The sequence below is a fragment of the Pleurodeles waltl genome, chromosome 4_2, assembly GCF_031143425.1.
Source record: "Pleurodeles waltl isolate 20211129_DDA chromosome 4_2, aPleWal1.hap1.20221129, whole genome shotgun sequence".
NCBI classification, from domain to species: Eukaryota; Metazoa; Chordata; class Amphibia; order Caudata; family Salamandridae; genus Pleurodeles; species Pleurodeles waltl.
In genome coordinates this window covers 9,024,994-9,052,338 of record NC_090443.1, presented here as the reverse complement: position 1 = coordinate 9,052,338, position 27,345 = coordinate 9,024,994, and the positions used below count along the sequence as shown (strand labels likewise).

Sequence of the window (27,345 nt, the reverse complement as noted above, 5' to 3'; positions counted from 1 at the left end):
TGCAGCATTAACGTTATTTTTCCTTACGGCATTGCACAGCTGTTGGTGCCTTTATTTCTGCAATTCATTCCTTAATTCTTCGTCATTTCATAAATATGGTGCAAGGATGGTGCTAAGGAATGACGCTAGCTCTCTATGACGACCCTGTCAAGAAGCCTCTAAACATTGTCAAGGAGGGGTGGGAGAAAGCTCCCAGGAAACCTCCCCAGGATGTGGTAAGCTACATGCAGGCCCTCCACAACCAGATGCACCGCTTCTGGGTAAAGGCCAAAAGAAAAATTGGGGCCAGACAAGAGTTAATGAAATGCTGTATGACCAGAAGGCCACTCTAGTGGAGTTTAAATCTGGCGACAAAGTATGGGTCATGGAACCAGTAGAGCCCAGACCTCTCCAGGACAACTGGACTGACCCATTTGAAATAAAGAGTGCCCCATGTAAACAGACTAAAGCCTCACTTTGAGAGATCTTGTGACAGATGAGGGTGTGGAGGAGGAGAGTGAACATTTCCCTGACCTTCTCTCTGCACAGGAAAGTGATGGGTCAGTGGAGCGTGTCAACCTCTTTGACTCCCTGACCCTAGACCAGCGAGGTGACTGTTACAAGTTGCTGGAACAGTTTTCCTCCCTGTTTTCCCTCTCCCCTGAGCTCATACATCTGTGCGTCCATGACATTGACACAGGAGACAGTCCCCCTGTAAAGAACAAAATGTGCAGGTTGTCAGACAGGGTGAAGGCCAGCATAAAGGATGAAGTTGCCAAGATTCTAGTTTTAGGAGTGATTGAAACCTCTAAAAGTCCCTGGGACGGTGGCACTGGTACCAAAGGCTGCCCCACCGGGCACCAAACCAGAACTTCAGTTCTGTGTGGGCTACCAAGGTCTCATTTCAGTCACCAAGACTGACGGGTTAGGCGCTGCTAAATTCCTCAGTACCTTTGATTTGACATCAGGGTACTGGCAGGTCACCTTGACTGAGGGGGCAAAAGAGTGGTCAGCATTCTCAACTCCTGAGGGACATTACCAATTCCGGGGGATGCCCTTTGGCTTGAAGAATGCCCCTGCTACCTTCCAACAGTTGGTTAACAGGGTCCTGGCTGGTAAGGAGGCATTCTGTGCAGCTTACTTAGACAACATTGCCGTCTAGAGTGCCAGCTGGGAGGAACACTTGCTTCACCTTTAAGAGGTGCTCTAGGCCCTACAGCACGCAGGACTGAAAGTGCCAGATTGGGCAGGGTTCCGTGGTGTACTTGAAACAATCATGACCTGACAACCACCTAAAACTCAAACTGAAGAGAGAGCCTTCCTAGGTCTCACTGGTTACTACTGAAGATTTGCTAAGGAATATGGCACCATTCTGGCCCCCTTAACTGAGTTGAATTCCAAAAAGCAGCCCAGATTGGTGATCTGGACATAGGCTTGTCAGAAGGCCTTTGATTCTCTCAAGGAAGCCATGCACATAGCACCTATGTTCAGGGCCCCAGATTACTCTAAAGAATTCATAGTACAGACCGATGCTTCATAGCATGGCATAAGGGAAGTCTCAGCACAGCTGAATGAGGCGGGCCTAGACCAACCAGTAGCCTTCATTAGTAGGAGGTTACTTGCATGGGAATAAAGGTGAAGTGCCATTGAAAGTGAAGCATTTGCTGTGGTTTTGGGTATCGAAGAAGTGCAGACCATACCTGTTTGGGACTTACTTCCAGGTTCAGACAGACCACAGACCTCTCTGATGACTCATTCAGGTGAGGGGTGAGAATCCTAAACTCCCTATAGGGAATGGACTTTACGTTGGAGCATCGACCGGGGACCGACCCCGCCAAGGCTGATAATCTCTCCAGATTCTTCTGCCTTATTGATGAGAGATCCCAAGTGGTTGGGTAGCTCTCCCCACTTTCACCTGGGGGGACACATGTTAGACATGACAGATTTAGCATGGTCACCCCTCAACTTTTTGCCTGCCTCGCTCCACTTTTCTGACACAGTTTTTGCTGGTTTTAGGACTCTGCGCACTTTACCGTTGCTGTTCAGTGGTAAAGTGCATATGCTCTCTCCCCTAAAAATTGTAACATTGGCTCCTACCCAATTGGCATAATTAGTTTACCTGTAAGTCCCTAGTAAAGTGCACTACATGTACCCAAATCCTGTGAATTGAATGCTGCTAGTGGGTCTGCAGCACTGATTGTGCCACCCACATAAGTGGCCCCCTTAACCATGTCTCAGGCCTGCCCTTGCGAGGCCTGTGTGTGCAGTTTCACTGCCACTTTGACTTGCCATTTAAACTTCTTGCTAAGCCTTAAACTCCCCTCTTTCTACATATAAATCACCCCTAAGGTAGGTCCTAGGTAAAGCATAGGGCAGGGTCCTATGTAAGTAAAAGGCAGGACGTGTACTTATGTATTTTACATGTATTTTTTTATGCTCTCTCCCCTAAAAATGGTAACATTTGTTCCTACCCCATTGGCATAATTATTTTACCTGTAAGTCCCTAGTAAAGTGCACCACATGTGCCCAAAGCCTGTGAATTAAATGCTACTAGTGGGTCAGCAGCACTGATTGACTGACTACACAAGTGGCCCCTTAACCATGTCTCAGGCCTGCCATTGCAAGGTCTGTGTGTGCAGTTTCACTGCCACTTTGACTTGGTATTTAAACGTCTTCTACTTATAAGTCACCCCTAAGTTAGGCCCTAGGTAAAGCATAGGGCAGGTTGCAATGTAAAGTATAAGGCAGGACATGTACTTATGCATTTCACATGACCTGGTAGTGAAAAATTCACAAATTCATTTTCCACTATTGTGAGGCCTGCTCCTCTCACAGACTAGCATTGGAACTGCCCTCATATACTTTTGAATGGTAGATCCTGATCTGGAAGGAGTAGCCCTGTCATATTTAGTATTGCCAGTTTGGTAATAGAAAATCCTGCTTAGTGGTGAAGTTATATTTAATATTACTAATTTAGAAATGCCACTTTTAGAAAGTGGGGTTTTCGCTGCACTTACTGTCATCTGTGCTTTACAGCCTGTCTCCAATCCACGTCTGGTCTGTGCTGGTTGACAGCTCCCCTTGTGCATTCCACCCAGACAGGCATAAACACACAACACTCAGTCACATCTGTATTCATCTGCATATTGAATGAGTCTCCCTGAGCAGGAAGAGTAGAGGGTCTCTCTCTTACATTTAAGAGGACAGTGGCCTGTCCTCACACAAAGAATTAATAACACCCACAGGGAACCTGGCAGACTGGACTGGGCTGAAAGAGGAACTTGTGCACTTCAAATCCACTCTTTGAAGTTTCCCCTACTTCCAAGGCATGTGTGGGTATATAAACTTGGTCTGTGACCCCACCAAACCAGACACTTCTGGATCTACACCTGAACTCTGTCAATGGAGCTGCCTGGCTGCCCAAAGGACTCATCTGGACTTGCTGGAAGGACTCTGCCTTCCCCAAAAGTGCTCTAAAGGGGCTTGGATTGAGCTTGCCCCCTGTTCTGAAGATTCAGGGCCAACAAAGACTTCACCAGCTAGCTTTTAGCTAGTTTTCTGACTTCAGTGAGGCCAGGAAGAACTTCAGCGATGCAAGCACCAACGACACAGACTGCTCACGCTCCGTGAACATTGCTGCACGCAATAACCGTGGCCTGCAATGCAAGTCCAATGTTGCTGTGACACAGCTGACGTCATGCAGGGTCATCACGACACTGCGAAGTCAACACATCACATCTTGACCAACTGGATCCATTGACCCCACCGTGTCACAAAGAACCGAAGCATCGCCCGATGCTGAACCAGCTCCCCTTGCAACAGGACAGAACCAACACCTCGTCTTCCCCAGCCTCGCAGTGTAAAACTGACGCCTCATCTCCCTGGACACCGTAAGGGACTGACTCCACACCTGCCCCATCGACGCTTCATTTCCCCGACCATGTGCGACATGTTTGCTTCTTCATTTTCAAAAGGTACTGTACCTGGGGGTCTGTATGACTCCGTGACTGGTGCCTGTGGCGTTGGATTTGTTGTATAGCCATTTTAGTTATAGCTTCATTCATGTTATTTTAGCGAACTAGGCCTGCTAGGAACATCCGCTGTTTTGTTTTAAAAACACTACTTTGACCCACGTACGTTAGAGGGAGATTCCAGGCAGATGGCCACAACTGTATGCTGATTGCTGAGTGCTTCACTGCATCTGCTTATGTGGACTACAGGCCTCTTGCTGAGGTATGAGGGATGGATGTCTTCCCAGTGGAACCTGAAGGGCAGAATTAGAGTTTAACATGCCATGCTCTAACATAGCCTAGGTAGGAACTATTTTAACAACTCTAGTGTCAATGTGGTAGTGTTATTTTTATGCTTTACTCTCCTTGTCACAATTTTAATCCTGTCATGCATTATCGTCCTAGTTATTGCAGTACATGCTTTATTATCTAAGATGCAGTTATTATTTTAATAAAACCTTATTGAACTCTATTCTGCCCTTGATTGTCCTTGCAAATGTGAGGCCAATGTAACTGAGAGAAACAGACGAGATCTGAGGGACCACGATTTCCCTGAGGAGTCATTTGTGTCATGCGCTTGGTTGCTCAAACATCCATGCTCTTGGGTGGAGATGAGGCACTCCTAGTTAGTCGGAACAAAACCTGGATTAGGCCGACATGTCACCTGTATTGGGTTCAGACTCAGTCCCCCACAGTGCAAGTGATCCAGCTGCCCAAATCCAGTAGCCTCATTAGGATAATGAGAGCCTACGCGACAGATTATTGGGAACGACTTCGTCAATGACGCCTTGATAGCCCCAGTTGGAGCTATTGTGTTTCTAAACGCTTTCGTGGAATTTACTCTTTAAAAATTCATAACTTTGCTTCTGTACATTGTATTATCGTTTCAACAGTATTTTATTCAGATAAATATTATCTATTTTTCTAAACCTGTGTTGTGTATTTTTGTGGTGTTTTCACTCTGTTACTATATGATTTATTGCATAAATACTTTACACATTGTCTTCTAAATTAAGCCTGACTGTTCTGTGCCAAGCTACCAGAGGGTGAGCACAGGATAATTTGGTTTGTGTTGTGACTTACCCTGACTAGGATTGTGGTCCCTACCTGGAAAAGGTGTATACCTCTAGCAACTAGAGACCCAATTTCTAATAAATACTGTGTAAGATTCTAGTTCAGAAAGCATGTTTCAAATGGTCTCTATATCCCATTCATCAGAAATTTAACCTGGAGTAATTATTTCATTCATAATAACCTTCAACACATTAGGAATTTGTAAAGTTTCTATAGGACCAAAAATATAAAATCGGACCTTATCCCAAACAATTCCATCAGAGACAGGAAAGGCCAAATGTTCACAATGCACATGTCTCTTTGCCATTTATGTAAAGTAGCAAGAAGCTTCAGCACCTCAGCTACCAGTTCTGGAGCAGAGTGTTCGGGAAGGTAATGTTCATTCAGATGCAAGATGAAAACTGTTACAAATCCAACCCAAATAAATAGGAAAAGAAGTGTAATGGAAATCTAAATATAACACCATAGAAAAACCAGATAAGCCTGTTTCAGCCAAAGAAGAAATGCATGCACAACATGTAGTGAAGTGCACAAGGAATTTGACAAAAAATCATCAATATCGACACAGTAACTAGAGGTATCCTGGGGAAAAACAGGGACTTCATTTGGTAAAGAAGAACTAGCAGACATCTCCAAAGGTAGTAGGTAATAAACAACTTCATTGTTAGGAGCAGCAGTAGAAAACTGTAGACTCACATCTGATGGACATCCTGTATTAGCAGTAGCAACAGGAACTAGTGAAAGTTCAGCATCTGAAGTCCCAAGCTGGGGAGAAGCAATATTGGTATTACTTAACGCTTATAGAGGGACTTCCTGCAGTAGTGCAAGGAGGCAGAGTACTACCCAGGAGCCCTCATGGCCTACTCTGTAGGACTAGTCACATGGTGTAGCCTGATCAGATCAATGAAAACAAATGGTTTGTTTCTACAACTGGCACGCTGTGCCAACATTGCAGTTCTAATACTTTGAATGCCAAGGACTGGCACAGATGCTCAGTATGGCTGGCCAAATTTCTTTCTGTCCATAATCTTCTCCGGCACTAGATCCTCAGCTTTAGGAATCCAGCCAGAAGTTGCTGGTTGCTTCTTCACTTGGTTTGTGGCAGAATGTTTGGAAGTTTCATTTGCGTGCTCATCTCGGAAGTCTTGTAGTTCCGGCAAGACAGTGAAATGTTTATTGATGTCAAAAGGTGTATCTGCCACCACTGTGCCTGAGCTATCAAGATCTGAAATGTACATCTGGATGCCGAACAGGACTTCATAGGGAGCATGGCCACCCAAAAATCTTAAATCTTCTAGGCAGATTATTTAAAGCTCGTTGGACTTCATACAGGTAATGGAGCCAACTATGTCCTGAACCTATTAATGTAGGTGTTAAGGATTTTTTAAAGTCACAGTTCTTCCTTTCCACTATTGAATTTCCCTTAGAATGATAGGGGAGGAGTAATGCACAACAACACACAGGGTTCCCATAGTACCCCGGTCTGGCTTAGAGGCAAACGTTGTTCCCTGGTCCTGTCAGAATGCTGCTACTGCATATGTCCCTGTAAAGACTTGCAAATCTTTAATAAACGTTTTGAACATCAGCCGGTTGCTGTGACCACACCCATAGAAATCTAGAACATGAATCAATGGCCAACAGAATACATTTAAATTCACCATCTGAGTGCAGCGGTCCGCAATGATCCAAATAGACACATTGAAATGGCTTGTTTGAAACTAAGAGGGATGTTTGAGGTGGGCGAGCTGTGGAGAAACTTTTAATTTGCTGCCAAATGTCACAACCACAGACATATTGTTTAGTCTGTTTGTACAGACCATGCCACTAATAGCATTTTTCTAGTAAGGAAACTGTAGCTGTCCCACCTGCATGGGCATACATTAATCCCTCATGTGCAGCAATTATTAATTCAATCTTGCGGTCGAGGTTGGGTATCACTTGATCACCCACCCCAAGAATGTGGGAAAACAGTATATTTTGAGAACTCTCCAGATAGGAGTATTTTGAAGGACCTTTTTTAGGTAATGGAGTGCCTCTATGCGAAGCAGTGACAGCAGCCATGATGTCATCATCCACTAGTGTGTGAACAAGTAACTAGAACAGAAGTCTTAACTGTTGCTTTAGAAGCTTCATCACCCAGAGAATTCTCTGAAACGAAACGTGTACTCCACATGCAGATGACTCCATGTATGAATTACATGAGGCTGTGGCAAGCAATCTTTAGGATGCACCACTTTTCACCAAAGCAATCTGTGCTTGATAGTGTTTCCTTTAGAATCTCTGAATCCATTCAAGTGCCAATAGTGTACATTTTCAATAAAAGACTGGACAAAGTAAGACAAATTACACAGTATGAGTATGTGTAATTCAGGATCTGTATTTTCCAGTGCCAGAACCAAAGCTATTAATTTAGCCAGCAGAGCAGTACAGTCCCCCAAGGACCATGGAAATGTTTTTTGTGACTGAAACACTCCATCTTTCATGACATCGCATACTCCAGCACATGCGGCTGAGTATCATTGTTTAGTGCCAACTACAGGCTTAGATGAACCATCAGTATACATTATGTAATCATACTGATCAAGAGGCAAAATGTCACTAGGCACATTGTACTCTTGTTCATACTGGAGGAATTATTGTGTTTGCAAAGTAGAGTCAAAGACATGGTCAACATTAATAGCTGTTATGAATTTGGCCCATTGTATCCATTATCGATGTAAGACTTTCACATTAGGACTTCTTGCCTTATTGACAGCCTCTAGGGCTGGAATGGAATTTACAATAATTATTCCTTTTCCTGAGCCAATGGTCTTCCCTTTATAACAGCTGTGTACAGTGCAGTCAGTATTTTTCTGTTGATGCAAAACACATTTTAGCATTAGAGTATAAATGGAATTTGTAACCAATTACTACAGTATCACCCTCCTTAAAGGTGACATGTATAACCAGTTGACCGTGCAATAATGAGAATCATCAAGTTACTTGTGTTGACATGAGTGTGTAAGTGTTTGGAAGCAAGTGTGTCGGTTTGCAGTGTTCTGAGAATCTCTGTGTGTTCTGACATCCAATGTGTACTGGAGAAATCAGGATGAATTAATTTGTACAATGGTCTGTGTTGTAAAGTCCCCTTTTCAGATGGTCACTACCCACTTTTTGCTGCTTGATGCTGTCGTTTTTTATCTGAAAGTGCACTGAGGCCTGCTAATCAGAACTCAGTGTCAATGCTCTTTCCCTTAAATTGTACTGTGTTTTTGTAAACCCAACTGGCAGGGACTTTACAATCCCTGTAAGGCCCTAGCAAATTGTTCCTGTGGTACCCAGGGCAGGGAAGGTAAATGGGTCACCAGGGCTGCAGCACTGATTGTTTAACCCTACTTGGCCCGAGTAAAAGCAAAGCCTGCAGAGCTGCCAAGTCAGCCTGCACGAGCAGCTTGTCTGCTCGAGTTTGACTCTGCCCACATCAAGTGCAGGCTGAGCCCCTTCCCTGCCCACAGTACATATCAGCCACCCCTAAGGGAGGCTTAAAATAGCCTAGGAGGCAGGGTGCACTGTGTTATGAGTGAGGACATATATTCACAAGCCTCTATGACCCTGTGATAGCATTTAAAACAATGCAACTACAAGTAACCGGTAGTCCATCGGATAACATGGGCTGGCACCTGGGCAAACCCCAGATGTCCAGCTCCATGATGCCCCAAACGGTGTCCCCTGTGTTTAGTGTCAAACACTGTGCACTAGCATGTACCCTGGGGGCGGCCTTAGAGAATGACCACCAAGTTGCCAGCTTTCTCTTGCCTTGGTGGGCTCCCCTGAGACATTTACAGTTAAGACAAGAGTCTGCCCTCCTGCTGGTTGTGCTAACACTTCCCCCAGGACAGAGACAAAGGACTTGGGCAGGGAGGAAGTCACAACTCCACCCTCCCAGGATGGCTAGTGCTTACAGTAATCAAGGCAGTGAGCCCCAAAGGCTTTTGCTGCCCTTGATATGTTATCTCTTGTTCCCCATTCGAGGACAAAGCCCTTCCCGCTATGACCAGGCTGACAGGCGGGAAATTTAGTTATGTGGGACGTGTACACCTCCAAGAGGCTAGCCACACCGTAAGAGTGGGATAGGAGGTCTGTACAGCCATCTTGGCAAACCCTGAATTAGTGGGTTCTGGATAGAAAAGTAACATACTTCCATAAGATGTCATCACCTCTGGTGAGGTTTATCTGCAGGGACCAGTAGCCCATTTGCCACTGCCCCCTACCCCCTTAAGGCCCACTAAGCTAGTATTTAAGGGGCTCCCCTGGCATCAGAACCTCAGTTCTGACTTTGAATCTGAGAAGAGGCACAGAGAATACAACATCACTAACAACAGGACTTTGGACTCCACCAAGTGCAAAGAGAGGACACTTAAGCGCCCTGAGGAGACCTTATACTACAACTGTGTGTTCGATGTGTACCTGTGGCAAAGGCTCATTGCCCACAGCAAGAGGGACTTCAGTGGATGCCAGAAACTGAAGCAGACTCACCTTCAACCTGCAGAAGAACCGCTGTGCTGTGTCACAAGGAGTGCAACCCATCTAGCCTCTCTTGAGTGAGCCCAAAGAAAATAGGTGACCTGTAGTTGTAATGAGGCTCACACCAAGTTTCGAGCTGCTACTGTTGGCCTCCAGCCAACGAAGTACCCGTGGGTTAATTTTGCCACTGCATAGGCTTGTTGGTCACCAGCCTGGTAACCGACCAGTCCCAGATGTCACCAACTCCAGAACAACTCCAACAATTAGTGACTGATGTCGGCAAAGACCCCACTGCTGAGATCCTGCATCCTGAAGAAGGTGACTTTGACTAAGTAGCAAAGCATCTTTGGCGCAACCCTCCCATGTTTGAGAGTTGGAGGCCACCTCTGCACCTGGAGTAATTGGACACGGTGGCAGAGTGCCAGCTGTAAAATACAGGTCTTGGAACCCCAAAGGTCTCTACTCTCATAGGGAAGCATGTAACTCCACCTTCAAGTGTGGTTTTGAAGGTGCTGCATCTTTGATTGACACCCGATTGATCTCTGTTCCCGTTTTTTTCTGTGGACAGCAAGGCTACCTCTGCACCCGGACTCCGTGGGCAAGGTTAAATGGTTCTGTCTATAGAAACCTGGTCTATGGACTCTTCAAACCTTAACTCTAGATGGGTTTCACAGAATTTACGTCACAAGTGACCGATTGCAAACTGTGTTTCCCCCCATTGACTTCCATGGTATTCGTTTGACAACTAAAAGTGCATCTATTTTTAAATGCTTTAGAAATCCACAACTCTGGTTTCATGTAATATACAAAGTTCATTTTGGTGTCTAAATTAAGATAAAAAGCTGTTTTATTTTTCTAAATTAGTGTTGAGTTTCTTTCGAGTCATGTCGTTTACTTATCGTCCATGTTGGTGTAATGAAATTCTTTACAGATGTTCCTCTAAGTAGCCTGACTGCTCTTTGCCACTCTACCAGGACTGAGCTAAGGTTTACTGGTGTGAACCCGAGGTCCACTTCTGTGTAATGTGTTTGTATTACATGGTAAGACCCCCAGTCATATCACAGAAAACTGTGACCTTGCTACAATCTGGTAAGTATGTTCTAGCAAAGTTCAGAAAGCCCAAACAAGATTGTAGTTTTTATATGGCGTTTGGTAGTTGCAAAAGAGCACATTTCACTGAGAAATGTGGTGCAAGACTTTTGCTTTTGTTTGAAGACTTGTATCCCAAAAATAGGACTCTGAGAAAAGCTATTTTTTCTTTTTAAAAATCAAAATTTACCCTTGTTCATCAAATCACAAAATTATACCATCTACTCTGGATAAGTGGGTGTTCAAGTCATCATCTGTGATGTGTATATCATCAATGTAGGATAATGCTCTGAGTCAATTGCTTGTAGAATTGACATTACTCAGGCAGCAAACAGAGCTGGACTGGTCTTATACCCCTGAGGAAGATGGCAGAATTTTCTCTGGACCCCTAATGTGCTAAACACCGTTAAGTCTCTGCTTTCAGGCTCGATGTTTGGCAGGAAAACACATTGGAAATGTCCAATGTTATTTCAGTTATTTTATGGACACTATTGTTGAAAAGCACATTATTAATGGGAGATACACAGGCCTCAATCATGCTGTGGTGCTCTAATTGTGACAGAATCTCTCTCACCAAGCTATTAGCTTCATGTTTAACTGGGTATTGTTGCAGAGATCCACCCCGTGTTTTCATTTTCTCTTTATTTTTTGTTTTGTCCCAGCATGTTTTAGAAGTTTTAGGTGTCTGTTTGGTATTATCTGATTTAGATCAGCCTTTAAGCTGTGGTTTATTATGCCTGGCTCCCAAATAATCCCGACCTATACATGTATAAATTTCAGCAATAATTTTTGGCAGTTTGAGCTCCTTGTCCACAAAGCGTGAGGCGTTGGCGTACTGTCAGCCCTGCTGCCTCCCCTTTGATATTACTTAAAGTAATTGAGGAGACTGTGGCAAAGTTTCCAATAATTTTATCCCCAAACCATGGCAGAGGGAGCCCTGAATTGATTTTGAATCTGCTTTAGCACTTCAGGCAAAACAGCAATGGATGGTGTTGCATGTATTAAGGTATGTATGACAGCAAAGACTGTATCCCAAGTGAGGCAGTCTTCGGGAGTGAGAACCATACCAAGTGGTAAACACATTGTGAGAATTCTATGTTTGTCTTGGGGTCACATATGAGGAAACACTGCTTCAAGTTAGTTTGTTTTTTGTGCAATCCAAAACTGAGTTTCCTCCTGTTTGGTGGGAACCTTACCCATAATTGTGTTAATAGTAACAGGACTATTTGCAGGCACAGCTAAATGTGGCTACCCAGATTGAACAGCCCATCCTGGGAAGATGGTCAGTGTGTGCACAATGTACTGGATTAGTTGACGATATAGTTTAACAAAGTGCTTATATAGTGTAATTAGTTGATGATTATTTAATCCTCTCAAATTAGGATAAGATGTATAGCCAGCTAAGCCTGGCCAGTTTACCCCACCATTGCTGAGGGGACCAAGTCTTCCATGTTGAATTGAATGTGGGAGGGTACCTTGGAACCAACTTTGGTAGTCTTGAAAAGTTAGTGCAATTTCTAGTTGTTAAGGCATGTATTGATTAGGTACTGTGGCCTCAGTGTATGTATGAAATGTCCATATAGTGGCATCTGCTGCAGGAAAATTGACCCAAAAAATAGAAAACTTTGCATCTATATGCCTTGTGTGCCTCAACCATGAAGGTAACATCTCCACCCTCAATAGGGAGCCCTTGTGCCACATCATTTCCACAATTAACAGGAATATTTACTGCTACCACCCACCATTTTTAAAGAAAGGAATTCAAAGAAAGGAAAATACTGCGGGAACTCTTTTAAAGGTTCAAGCTTGAACAACCCACAGACATAAATAGGGGTTTCCTATTAAGCGGAGGAGGATTAATCCCTATCCTCACAGATGTTTCTTCTTTCGATGTGTGCAGCACACATAGAAAGAGGAAAAGCCTCTTAGGATAGTTTTTGTGCAGGAAAGTGCCCCTTCCTGCACACAAACAATCTTGCATGCAACACAAACATCCTTGCACCATGATGCAAGGGTGCCTGCATTGGCACTAGGCTGCCTAAAGGGTGCCAGCACAGGAGAAAGGACAGGAATGTGTGGTATTCTTTTAAATACCACGCATTCCTACCCTTTCCCTGTGATGTAGGGCAGCACAGCAAGGTGACGTGCTGCACTGCCCTGTGCCACAAAGCCCATAAATATGAACTTTAGCCCACAAATACCATGAATACATGTTGACACAATTCCTAGCTAGCTCATACGATTCACCTGAACTCCTAACCTTACCAGGGTACCAGATGGCAACCTCGAACATGACCACTCTTATTCTCAAGAAAATTGTGGAAACAGATCTACCTTTTCATTGTTACTCTGCATGCCCAAGGTAAACAAAAGAAAGATACAAAAATGGGTTTTCAAACATTTATTGAAACAACTGCATTGCTGTATAAAAGGCATGAGCTGCGATTATTAGGCATAAAGCACTGTAACCAGTATTATGAGAATGATAAAAAAAAGATAAACAATTCAACTATGATAGAACTACTGTACATTTAAACTCCTATCTGCTACTACCTCCTGGAATGAGAGCATAGTGGGAGTACCCTCTTCCTGATCCATTAGGATAGCCTACCCCTCCCCCGACCCCATACCAGGGTATGATGTGCCAGGAAGGCGGTCTGATGTAGTGCAGGCTATCGTCCTTTGCGGGATAGATGTCAGATTCAGCAGGGCTACATCTTAGTCACAGTGCTCCATGTTCCAGGATAATCGCAGAAGACGTACTCCTCTGTCAAATTAAGTACAGAGGCTGTTAATAGTAAAAGCACTGTACATATCACACAATTTTAAAGGTGCAGAGCTGATCTGATGGTTTGCCTGGAGCCTTAGAGCTGTTTCCAATGGACAACATAACACAAGGGCATTGCGTTCTATGTGCCCAACCTTGGAACAGAGTGGCAGCAATGCTTATTCGGAATAAGCTGTGTATACAGTATCTTCTCAGTACAATATTGTGTTAATGTGAGACTATGTAAAAAGACACCATTGTCAAGCTAAAACATGAAATCTAAAATGGAGAGTGAGGGTGCTAATGTACTTCACTATACAAAGCCCCAGGTCTCCATCCAACCAGGATTCCTGTAGGATCCAAACCACAGGGGCAGCTGGGCCTTTCTAGAGTTAGGCATATATATGTGTGTGTGTGTATATGTATATATATATATATATATATATATATATATATATATATATATATATATATATATATATATACATATTTATATATATATATATACATATTTATATATATATATATATATACAAAGGTTACAGGTATTTATAGTTAGGAAATATAATTTTTTTTTAAACATAGAAATTCACTAAGGAAACCAAAGGTTACAGGAACCTTATAGTTAGCAGCACATTTTAAACGTACGAAACCATAGAAATTCACCTGTTATAGTTAGAGTTATCTCAAGTAACTATTACTCATGCCCTAAGGTAACTGTAACTCACACCCCCACTGTTTATTTTGGCCCTGGAGAGGTGGTGGTCCCTGGGGCTGCAGGGGGGCTGCGTGGCCCCGCATTCCATTCAATTAAATCTCTGGGGGGGTGGCGGTCCCAGGGCTGTGAGGGTTCTGGGCAGGCTCCCTCTATTCAAATAGTTATTAGCCCTGGGGTGATGGCTGTCCCCAGGGTGCGGGGCTGTGTGCTCTCCCCCACATTCTATTTAATTAAAGCCCCGGAGAGGTGGCGGTCCCCTCGCATCCCCAGAGATCACCAACTCGCTAGGGCTAATAACTAGTTGAATACCCCCTGCAAACCCTATTTGATTAAAGGCTCGGAGAGGTGGTGGTCCCCAGAGGCTGAGGGGAGGTCCGTGCACCCCCCCCACATTCTATTTAATTAAAGGCTTGGGGAGGTGGTAGACCCCAGGACTGCATGGGGGTGACCCCTGCATCTCATTATCTATTTTGCACCAGGGAGGTGGTGGCCCCGGGCTGCCTCCATTCCAAATACCAATGCCCATAGGACCTGGCCCACCCGGGGCTTCACTGAAACAAGCGCAGGAGCCCACACTTTTTTGTATTTGTTTTTTATTTCCAGCGTGGCTCCCGCCCAAAATAAAAAATAAATGCTTTTTAAGCCGTGGCAGGGTCCCTCTTGGATCCCAGCACCAGAGGTAAGGGTTCAGGGTGACTCTACCCTGGCTCCTTTTCTTATTGTTTTACCTTTTATGTGGGACTCGGCTGAAGCCAAGTCCAAAGATGGCTACCAACACTTCATTGTTGAAGTGTTGGCAGCCAATCAGATATCAGCACAGGAACAATTGGATCCACAGAGGAACTGCGTCCCTAGATATCAATATTTTTTGTCCTTAAATACCTCTAAAACCGCTGAACAGCTTTATACTAAATCACAGAAAGCATACTTTCAGGACCAAAATCTAGCTTTCTGCCAAGTTTGGTGTAATTCTGTTCATCGGTTCGGGCTGTAATTGTGTTAAAAAATGTGAAAACTTACGAAGAATGGTGATGAATTGTTTTGGGATCCCCCCCTTTTTCTAGGCCCTCGCTTAACAGATCACCCTGAAACTTTCAAGGCAGGAGCTGAACCAACTAAAGTATAACTTTTGAAAATTTCGTGAAGGTTTGTCACACGGTATCAAAGTTATTGGCAAAACAAAAAAACGCTCTGTCTGTGGAACAAATGGTCCTAACTATAACTACCGCCACTATATATATATTATTCCTCACCGGCTCCACACACATCGCCTGTGACACTGTGGCATGCATTCCACTCCTCCAAGAATGCACACAAGGCAGCTATATGTATTACAGTATTTTTAATTGCTTTTAAGGTGCTGCAAAATTAGAACATATACATGTATATATATATATATATATATATATACAATCAGATATTTATATATATATATATATATATATATATACACAGAGAGAGATAGAAAGAGAGAGAGAGAGCGAAAGAGATAGAGAGAGAGTAATAGATATATGTTGATATGCACCCTGGATGCTCATATTTTGTCTTACATCTCCAAAAAGGCCGTAAGAATTTTCACCAAACCAAGAAAAGGCACCACAAAATGGAAAGGACACCAGGAAATTTTTATATTTGGTGACTGCAATTTTGGTGTTATGAATGTAGGAAAACTTTGTATGGGGAAACACATATTTTATTAGTGAGTGAAAAGCAGGCTGGGGATCAATCCCCCTTTGTTACTTCTAAATCGCTTGACTCATCTACCCCATATCTGGTATCCTTCTATAGGTCCTCTAAGTTTGGTGCAGATGAGTCAATGTGCACCAAAGTTATTAAGGGTCCAAGAATTGGATTTGAACCTGAACTACAGAGGCCTCACTGCTCCTCAGTAATGTGTATATCCTAATAGAGAACTAATAGAATAAGATACTGAGGGGCATATTTATACTCTGTATGCACAGAATTAGTGTAATTTTTTTTAAACTCTAATTCGGTGCAAAACTATGGCCCTTATTTATACTTTTTGTAGCAAAACTGTACTAACTCAGTTTTGTACCAAAAAGTTTAGCACCGGCTTGCACCATTTCTGTGCACCAGCCGGGCACCATATTTATGGAATGGTGCAAGCCAATGCAAAGGGTTGGCTAGAGTAAAAAAAAAATGACTTTAGTCGGGTGGGGCTGGCAGTATAGAAGAAGAGGGTTTAGCACCAAAAAATTACTTTAGGCAGGTTAGAGTAAAAAAAAAATGACTCTAACCAGATTAGCGTCATTTAATGGTGCTAAACCTACCATGCCACATGACTCCTGCCTTAGAAAAGGCAGGAGTCATGCCCACCACCCCAGTGGCTAGCACAGGGGACAGGGGTCCCCTGGGCATGGCCATTGCACCCTGTGCCATGTATGGGGGCCCATTTCAGGGCCCGCTAAGGCACTTTAAAAAATAAAATGCAATCTTACCTGTACTTACCTGGGATGGGGTCCCCCATCCTCCGCAGTCCCTCTGGTGTGGGTGGGGGTGCCCCTGGGGTCTGGGGAGGGCACCTGTGGGCTTATTCCATGGTGTTCCACCATGGAAATAGGCCCACAGGTCCCTTAACACCTGCCCTGACCCAGGCTTTAAAAAATGGAGCAAAGCAAGCTTTTCCCCATTTTTTGACCCTTCCTCCCTCCCTTGCACCATTTTTGCATGGGAGTATAAATATGGCGTTAAGGCCATAGAATCATTTTTTGCACGGGAACGCCTACCTTGCATCTCATTAAGGCAAGGTAGGTTTCCACTTCCAAAAAATGACTTTAACTCCATAAATTTAGCACTAGACGGGTCTAGCACCAAAGTATATATATGGAGTTCGTTTTGCACTGAATTAGAGTAAAAATAAATTACGCTAATTCAGTGCAAACATAGTATAAATATGCCCCTTAGCGTCAAAAAATGATGCTAATCTGGTCAGAATCATTTATTTTGACTCAAACCTGCCTAACGTCATTTTTTTTAAGCTAGCCTACCCTTTGCACCATCTGGCACCATTCCATAAATATGGTACCCAGCTGGTGCTAAAAAATGGTGCAAGCCGGTGCAAAACCTTTTGGTGCAAAACTGCATTAGTGCAGTTTTGCACCTGAGTGTGGAAAAATAGAAAAGGTGAGAGAAAAAAAAAACGATTAACAGACAAAGAAAGGGAGAAAATACAGAGACAGAGAGAGAACATCAGTTTGTTGATATGTCATTTCAGCTGTTTCGCTGTTAAGGCTTGTTCTGTTCAAATCTCTTCCACTGACTTTTTGAAGCAGTCTCCGAAAAGTTCAGAAAAGCCTGAAATTAGATTCTTCTGCCACGCATAAGATGTGGTCCATAATAAACGTTCTGCTTTACTATGCTTGCCATGCTTTCCACATCCTTGGCTTTTAAAACGGCTTGCCTTGTTCTTTATTCTGAGGAAGTTCACAAGCTGAGCAAGCAGTGCTCCTACACAATCAAATAAATTATGTAACCTAGCAACTGTATTGTGCATAACTGACTTTAGTGCGACATAGTAGCGCTTTAACTGTCCAGATCACTGAAAGTTGAGCTGTATGTTTGGTTGAAGAGGTGTGTGTGGTTGCAGTGTGGTGTGTTTGGGAACAGATGGGGTAGGTGCAGAGGTCCTGCAGTAAGGCCTGTTTGTGTCACTGCAAGCGTGTCCCTTTTGGAATGTGTGGAAACGTTTATAAAGATATGTTAAAGGGACGGAGTGTGTCTCATGCAGCGTTCGTTCCATGTGTCAAGATGAAAAGTTGTAGAGCAAGATGAGTGTGCGACCCCAGTAGAGTAAACTAATGCCACAAAAGCAGCAACGGCGCAACCCAAGAAAACCAACTGACACCCCCTTTCCTCCGCTGCACCTTAACCCCCAATGCATGTGTTCCCAGAAGAAATGTTTATAATCCAGGGCTGATTGACACACAGTAAGCAGATTTGTGGGGTCCATCCTGAAGTGATGGGAGACCTACCCAACGAACACCAAAGTGATCAGGTGTGTGAGGTGGTTCCGTAGCAAGAGAAGTGCAACCTACCAGTTTGGGTAAAAATAAGGTACTGGAAAAAGTGTGCACATATCAGTAATCCAATGGTATGGTCTAGTTAGATTATAGCAGATCAGCAGGAGGATGGAGGGCGAGGGCAAGGTTCTAGCAACAGAAAAGGGGTAAGGACAAGGCAGGGTTCTGGTTTTGTGCTATTTTCCTGGGACTTGGCAGGCCCAAAAAGGAAAGTTACCACTGGAAGACACCGTTCACCCCTCTGCCCTATATTGGGACAATTGAACAAAAAGGATGACTAAAGAAACAACTTAAAAGAGTATGACAACAGGCTTATGATGAAACTTTCACAGACAGTTATATGTTGGTGTTTACTTTTTCTAAAGAAAGATGCATTTTCTTTTTCTCAGGATGGCTGACTCGGCAGAATGCGCTGGGATAGTATCATTTCTCTGTTCTACGGATGCTTCATTCATCAGTGGAGAGAACATTGTGGTTGCTGGAGGAGGCTTATCCAGGCTCTGAGTGTAAACAAACTGTTGCTAGATTGATGATGCATGCGTCTGCAAATCCCTTAGCATGTTTAATAAACGTCTAATGCACTCCTCTGTTGCATGTTCTTTAAATCAATAACCTTCCACGAATGTACCCATGCTGCCTTTAACAAACTTCACCACTGTCAATTAATCATGGTGAATTATGCTGTACTGCTTATGCGTAGATCCAAGAAATCTTCTACCGATGTTGTCTTTGCACTTTCTCGACAGACTGACACAAGAGAAATTTAGCCGTCTTTTTTTGATAATCTATTTCTACCTTGCAAAATCAACTGATCAATTTAGTTTGTGTCCTCTTAAGGTCATTCAGAGCCCACACATGGGAAGATCCCACCGTTTCATTGTTAGGCACCACCTTCACTGGATTAGGCTCTGCCTTCTCATAATTAGGCACCACTCTCAATTGATTTGGCTCTGCGCTCTCTCGTTCAGAGACAAAATAAACAAAAATTAGTTCTGCTCTTTCATAGTTAGGAAAAGCCCTCACATGATTATGCTCTTCCCTCTTTTGGATGGGCAATGGTCTCACAAGATTAGACTCCACCCTCTGATAATCGATCACTATGCTCTCATGATTAAGTTCCGCCCTTTCATGTTTAGGTGCCGCCCCCGCATGATTAGACTCTGACCTCTCATGGTTAGGCTCTACCATCACATAATTATGTGCTGCCTACTCATAGCTAAAAGCCACACTAATATGATTAGGCTCAGCCTTCTCATGGTTAGGTACCACCTTAACACCTCACCTGGTTAGTTAGGCCTTGCTCTCTAATGATCAGGCTGTGTCCTCTCCTGTGATTAGGCCCACACTGTCCTCTTCTTATCATGTTCTGACTACTCATAGGTAGGTGGCACCCCCTAATGATGAGGCTCCACTATCACTAGATTAGGTTGCCTGTCTCACTGTTAGGTACTGCCCTCACATGATGAGGATCTGGACACTCATGCTTAGGCACCAATCTTGCATGTTTAGGTTCTGCTCTTTCGTTGCGAGACATCACCCTCTTATAATTATGCACTTCAATGGCATGATGACACTGCCAATGCATAAGTCTGCACTGTGTTTGCAGTTATCTCAACAGTAGATTTGCCTTTATCTTATAGAAGAATCAGGGCACAGGAGTCTCTTGTCCTCTAACCATTAAATACAATCGGTTGTAATGGAACCACGCATGCCGGAACAATGCATTCCTTAACAATGGGGTCGGAACCACGACCACGCTGTTTCCACACGTCTTTACCATGCCTAGTAAAGGCATGTGTGGAAATGGCATGTGAAACAGCATGCCTGGTTCTTTCATGCAAACCTCCCACCCTGGGGCCCACAACTACCCCCACCTATAATAGCTAAAGTACCCCGACTCGCACTAAAAAATATATCCCAACCCTCCCACCCCGCCTCTAAAAATGAAAGTACCCTGACCCCCCATCCGCCCGAACCCTAAAAAAAATATCCCGACCCCTCACCCGCCCCTTAAAACTAAACTACTATGGCCCCCCACATGCCCTAAAAAAAACTACCCCTACCCACCACCCCTGCCCCTAAGAACTAAACTAACCCGCCCTCAGCCACAAAACCTTCCCCCTAATTGGTAAACTAGTAAATTAATTTTAAAAAACTATCCCAACTCCCCCCACCCTCGCCTCTAAAAACAAAATTACCCCGACCACCCACCCGCCCAGAGCCCTAAAAAAAACTACCCGACCCTCCACCCCTGCCTCTAAAACTGAAGTACTCTGATACCCCCATCCACCCTAAGCCCTAAATCCACCCCCAGCGCTAAAAACTACCTACCAAACCTGCCCCAACCCCACTTACCTCAACTCGTCCTCTCTCGATCCTTCCTCCTCTTCTCTCCTTCCTCCTCCCGCCCTTCCTTAAAACTTTCCCACACCTTTAAATATAAACTACCCCGCCCCCACCCTAAGCCCTAAATAAAAAAATACCCAACCCCCCACTCCTGCCCGTAAAAAAAGAAATAGCCCAACCCCGACCACATGCCCTAAAGAAATTACCCAAACCCCCACCCACCCCTGCCCCAGCCCCAGCCCCACTTACCTCCTGCGTCCTCCGCGTCCTCTCTCAAACAATGCATGTGCCTTAACCACATATATGCGCAGTTTAGCATATGTGTGGTTAAGGCACAGAAAAAGCCATGCATTCCAGCAAGCGTGGTAACGCTTGCATGGGAAACATCTGCGTTGTTAAGGACACGTGGTTAAGGATATTTCCCAATACAATCATTTACACCTGCATGAAGACTGTGACTCTTTGTATTCATCTTCTTGGTATATGTTTCCCTTCTGAGATATAGATGTTTATTTGACTCTGTTAATATTATATCAATGCCGTGGTGGCACCCAACTTCTCAATCCACCAATGCTCTCTAGAGTTTGAGTTAGGCATGATATTTGTAAAAACCCTTATGCCTGATGCACACTGTTTTTGCATTTCCACTTATGGTACCTACGAGAGAGATCATTTACATTTTTATTATGTCCAAAATACATGGTCTGGAAGTCTTTCTTGTTACTTCACATGGTGTCTACTGAGACCACGTAAGCTTAACAGCCAAAACTGAGATAATAAGCCTAACAGCGCATGGTGATGGGTGACAGGATGAAAGAGGCCACACATTCTAAAACCTACAGCTCTACAATCTGCACCTTTACACCACCATAAAATGTATGTGTTGAAACCACCCACTTCCAAACAGATATTGTCTTAGCCCTCTCACACTTGCTAAACACTCATGACCAATCTATCGTATATTCTGCACCTCCCATGCATAAAACTTACTATTGCAGTCTATGATTTTGCTCACTTCTCACTGAATATCTATAAGATCTGCGTGCTTTTGGTGACTCTTCTTGAATTTAGCCCATTTTTTATTTTCTTCTCAAAGATAATTTCATCTTCCTCTATCTGAATCCCTACTTTCCATATTGAACCTGCCTGACTAAATGTCACTCCACTATCCTGCACTGAATGTCTTTGCAATACCAGGATACAGAGGTACTGCTGTGCCTAACAGCATTCAAGAAGAGACTGAAAAAAGATGCTGTCCTCTCTTGACCATATCACAATTGGATCATATATCCCTTCTTGTGAAGGAACAGGACCCCACCTTTTAACCAAATGCACCCTCTTTTAGGGATTGGGCTCCTAGCCGTAGAAAAATGCCACACCTATTTCAATAATTCCTGCTTTGCCAATTACAACATGTGGAGTTTAGTACAACTAACAACCGTGGATTTGTAGGGTGCCTGTGCAGCCCCACTTTAAAGTCTATTGTTGATGTCCAATTCCCTGAATTATACACTCACAATGCAGATAAACCGTCGACATTTACATTAAGCCTATATCAGGGCATGCAGTAATAAGGCATTTGACACCTATGTATTTATTTTGGATTTTTATAAATGTGTACACACCATCTAGGAACCTCAAAGTATTGCACCAAGGAAAGGAAATAAAAAGCACGAACAATGACATTCTTGACAATAGGATAGTTGGAATCCATCCAGACGCCTAGGCTTAACATAGATCTGACATTCTTCCTTTGTTTCCAAGCGATGTTGAAGGTGTGTTTGAAACTTTGATTTTCTGGAATTATCTAGTCCAAAGTCAACACGTTTCTATGTTTGAGTCAATGAGTGATAGCTGTTTGTAACCTTAGGACACTCAATGATTTTCTACTGTATTTCAGTTTCTTAAAAGAATGTCACAGGGTCCAAGCAGCATCACATGTTCCAAGCTGGACTGCAGCAACGTGCAACTTTCTGAAGGTAGCCAAGACTAATACCCCAGAAACCTCTATGAATACTGCTCAACGCTTTGAACTTAATCCTGCATTCAAACTGGACCCATTGCAGGGCTTTCACTACTGACTAGGTACGGCCCTTTTCCCTTTCCACTATTTGCAATGAGGCAATTATATTTTGGACCCCAGTGTAGGAAATGTTGCAATGGCACAAATTGTCCATGACCAAAATGCTTGCAATCTCAATGTAGTGGATGCTTTTCAAGGAGTGGGAAGACTTTTTGGACGAGGAAGAATTGAAAGTTAATTTTGCTGATCACTCTGTTGATTTGAGGGGTGAAGTTGGGATACAAATGAAAAGTGACTCACAGATTTCTCGCTTGTTAAGAGTAGATGGAGCATGAGGCCAGTCACAGTATGGTAATTTTGTGTTGGACATGTAGGGCCTCTGCTGCAAGAATAATCTAAAAGTGTTTGATTCTTATAGGAGGGAACCAGGACAGTTTAGTATATCAAGAATTGGTTATTCCGTGAAATTACTTTGACTCACAAGTGATGAAATTATTCAAAAACAACACATAGAAATGATTTAGGTCTCATTGTGAGGAGCAATAAATAGTTTTTATTTGAACCTAAACCGATAAACTTCAGGTGTGATATTGCTGAATTTAAGAGGGATATAATTTCAAATTCTTATCTTAAAGAACATTTCTTTCAGGGAACTGCGTTTTCATTCCAAGACACTAATACTTTGAATAAACATCTTGTAGAGTTTTGACAGGCTCAAAACCACCAAATCTTTAATAGATTATGGCCCGTATTTATACTTTTTGACGCTAAACTGCGCTAACGCAGTTTAGCGTCAAAAAGTTTAGCGCCGGCTAACGCCATTCTGAAGCGCCATGCGGGCGCCGTATTTATTGAATGGCGTTAGCCGGCGCTAGCAGACCGGCGCTGCCTGGTGTGCGTGGAAAAAAACAACGTACACAAGGCAGCGCCGGCGTTGGGGAAAATGGCGTTAGGGCGTCTTAAAAATGGTGCAAGTCAGGTTGATGCGAAAAAATCGCCTCCACCCGATTTGCGCCATTTTTAACGACGCCCAGACGCCATTTACATGACTCCTGTCTTAGTAAAGACAGGAGTCATGCCCCCTTGCCCAATGGCCATGCCCAGGGGACTTATGTCCCGTGGGCATGGTCATTGGGCATTGAGGCATGTAGGGGGGCACAAATCAGGCCCCCCTATGCCAAAAAAAAATATAAAAAATATAAAAATGTATACTTACCTGAACTTACCTGAATGTCCCTGGGATGGGTCCCTCCATCCTTGGGTGTCCTCCTGGGGTGGGCAAGGGTGGCAGGGGGGTCCCTGGGGGCATGGGAGGGCAGCTGTGGGCTCATTTTGAGCCCACAGGTCCCTTAACGCCTGCCCTGACCCAGGCGTTAAAAAGCGGCGCAAATGCAGGGTTTTTTGCCCCGCCCACTCCCGGGCGTGATTTTTGTCCGGGAGTATGAATACGACGCATTTGCGTCGCAGTCATTTTTTTAGACGGGAACGCCTACCTTGCATCTCATTAACGCAAGGAAGGCGTTCACGCAAAAAAATGAGGCTCATTCCTCATACTTTGGCGCTAGACGCGTCTAATGCCAAAGTATAAATACGGCGTTAGTTTTGCGTCGAAAAAAACGACGCAAATTCGGCGCAAACGGAGTATAAATATGCCCCTATATTTCCTTAAGCCTCTCTTCTTTCTAGGTGGTGCTTAAATCCTTACCATGCCTCACAGCACACGCTCACTTGTGACTCCCACCCTTACCCACACTAGGAACATCTCCATGCATGCGTCTCTCATGCCCAAGAAGGGTCCTTTTAAATGGTCCATTGCTAAACATCATTAAAACGGTGATTTGTGACATGGTGAACCCTTTGTTACATACTACCATTTTACAAAATAAAATATCTTATACTGGTCTGCCATTATTCAAATCCCTGTGTGCCAACAGCCCTTATCTGTTTAGCACAGTAGGCAAACTAGACAGGGCTTTCCAGTTCAGATGATAGCCCAAAAACTAAACAGGGAGTGACATTGACAATTTCTAGCGCAGGAGTTTTAATAAAAATTATTAATGAGTATTCATGTACTATGAGTGATGGATTTGTGTAGAAAATGTAATAATGTATACAAATAATGCACACATTTGCAAATGTGATAACGATGAGTGGCCACCAGTGTTCATGAAGAATACTTATTAATGGTTTATTAATATGAAATGTTCAGTATATGTTTGATTAATGTAGCAATATGTCATATTAAGGATTATGCATTATATATTAGCTTTATTAACTGTAGGCCTAACTTAGCGGAGGTCTTGGCCTAGTTGCACGGCCTCATGTCAAGCTGTATTTCTTAACGTTTAATAAAATGGCTGTTCAGAGAATTAAACTGTGATTTTCCATTGTACTGTCTAAATGTGCTCATAGATAAAAGTCTTTCTCATGAGAACCAATTGCTAGAAGATGATGTTCTTGCTAAATGTAACATTTTGAGTGTAATGTGTGTAAGACTGACTTTCCCAGGACGAGAACAAGGAGGACACTGACTGGAGTATAAGCTGCAACAATATTGTTACCTGACAAGCCATATGATGAGGACATTACAAGAGAAGACAATCAGCGACATGTGAATGGAGTAGTAGTAAAATTCATAGATTTGAAATTTTAGTTTTATTGGACAAAATGTAAACATGCAATCCCTCACCCAATAGGGACTTGGGAAGTAGTTTTAGGAAATTTAACGTAACAGGACTGCACTGAGAAGAAACTAGCCTTGCGCATTTGCCTTTTGCCACTGTCATAATTTCTTGAGCATCTTGATGAGAGAAGTGCTTAACTTAATGTTTAAAGACTTCGCATTTCTGAACTTTGTTGCTGAATCCTTGCTGACCGACTGACGTCCTGATGACGAAGACTATCTTAGCTTGCCGATCCAATTGAGGAGAGGTATTCTTGTACCCATGTGTTTGTTATGCCTATTTACTTTTTCTTTCTAGGTACCAACCGCACTGTTTTGATAGGCCATAGTTAGATATTTTCCAAATATGTGCTTACTAAATTATTTTGCCTGAAGCCCAACATGCTGATGCTAGTCTGTTGTTAGTTAAGGATTCTCACTAATGAAAGTCGGCTATAGGGAATAACGTTTGATATCTTTTCTTTGCTGAATTTAAATGCATGTGATATTGTCTGCGCAATTCTTCTTGTTATTGTTTTGCACTGTAACCTTAGAATGTGTAATAGTTCAAGCTTTGATTAGATTGCGTTTCTTTCACAAGTTTGGACAGCCAGTGTTGTTTCTGTATGTGAACCATTTGATTTTGAGATTATCTTACGTGACATTAGCATTGTTAATATAGGGAAATAAATATTCTAACTTCTACTAAAGGTATGGTTATTCATGAATGAGAAATCATGGTATGTGACAATTACTGACTCCCTTGATTATTAATGCTAATGGTTATCATTGATTATTGAGGTTAGTGATTAATTATTGATTATTGACCTGCATGTACTGGAGTAATGGTGGGAACATCTTAATTGCGAGTTAAAAGGTTCATTGACCTATTTGCGTCCCCTTGTAAGTTTACTTATTAAGGTCAGATGCGCTAACACACTTAGATACCCTGTACTTTCAGCTTCAAAATTCACATCTAATAAGGATGTCCATCTGTTGGCGACCATCACTGATGAGTCAACATTAGATGTAAAAGTGTATGGTCAGGATACACCTGTCAAATCACCTTTCTGTGTTTTCGACTAGAATCAGTACATGGATGGGCAAATAATGCATTCACATAATGTCTAAAGAAAACTATGAAAACTATGAGGACAACAGAGATGGGTGGAATGCTTGAAATAATTTCAGTCGCTGGCAATTAATCCAGGTCACAATCTACTGCATTGCTGTTTGCCATACATGCCACCTTATACACAGGTCAGACACATGCAACTGGACATTGATCTTGTAGATACGGGTCTGCACAATCCATTTGTATTCAAAAGTGTACATCAAAAAATGTAAAGATGATGCTTTTAAAGAACCACATTGCTTTAATCTGCAGTTGGTTTTAATATTAACAGGTCAAAACCTAACTGCAATATCAACCCACAAATATTGTACACCAACAACTGCTGATTTATAACTCAAGACCTGCATTCTGCCTGTGGAATGCTGAATCTGTCAGCATTGAAACCTTATAAATCATTGAACATTTTCATTCTTGCAACCCCCAGTTTTACAGAGACTTGTTTGGCGATCCTAAGAACTCTGCCACACCTGCAGCAGCTCTTTTTACTTCAGTGCTCCTTCAGCCTTCACGCCATCAACCTCCACATCATCTTTCAAGTACCAGTGTACAACAACCACCTCACTGGTCAAAGTAAATATTATCTTCCTCTATAGTGGAGGTACATCTTTTTTTTTAAAGAATTCAACACATTACTTGACCTTCTTCCTACATTCAAATCAAATAATCTACTTGAAGCCTTCAACTTTACACTGAGTAATCATCTATAATAGAGCCTCCTTTCTCACCTTCTCTCTGTCTTGTCTTTCACATGTCTAACATCTACCCATCAACTTAGCAAATCCCTAGACATGACTGTATCTAACACACTAACCCACTCTAAATCGCCATCACACCATGACGCATGGCAATCAATATTTCACGTTAAACTCCTTCCCTTATAAACGCCATCATCTATAGAAGATAAAACTCCCCCCAACTTCCTCCCAGCTTTCTTTCGGCAAGCTCACAATGAAATCATCCCATTGTTGCACAAGAGATCATTTGACCTCTAACTTCACG

General features: G+C 43.1%; 1 protein-coding gene across 3 annotated transcripts in view; it reads left to right on the top strand.

The window, feature by feature from the left end:
• Positions 1-24,923, top strand: part of LOC138292044 (dehydrogenase/reductase SDR family member 4-like) — a 628,908-nt gene extending 603,985 nt beyond the window's left edge. For 2 of the 3 annotated variants that reach the window (XM_069230383.1, XM_069230382.1), the window contains one exon: positions 18,570-18,762. In XM_069230383.1, coding sequence (XP_069086484.1) covers positions 18,570-18,684 — 115 coding nt within the window. In that variant the 3' untranslated portion in view covers positions 18,685-18,762. Of the gene's footprint in view, positions 1-18,569; positions 18,763-22,426 lie in introns of those variants that run through there. The other variant, XM_069230381.1, reaches the window with a different exon arrangement.
• The last annotated feature ends 2,422 nt before the right edge of the window (positions 24,924-27,345 follow it).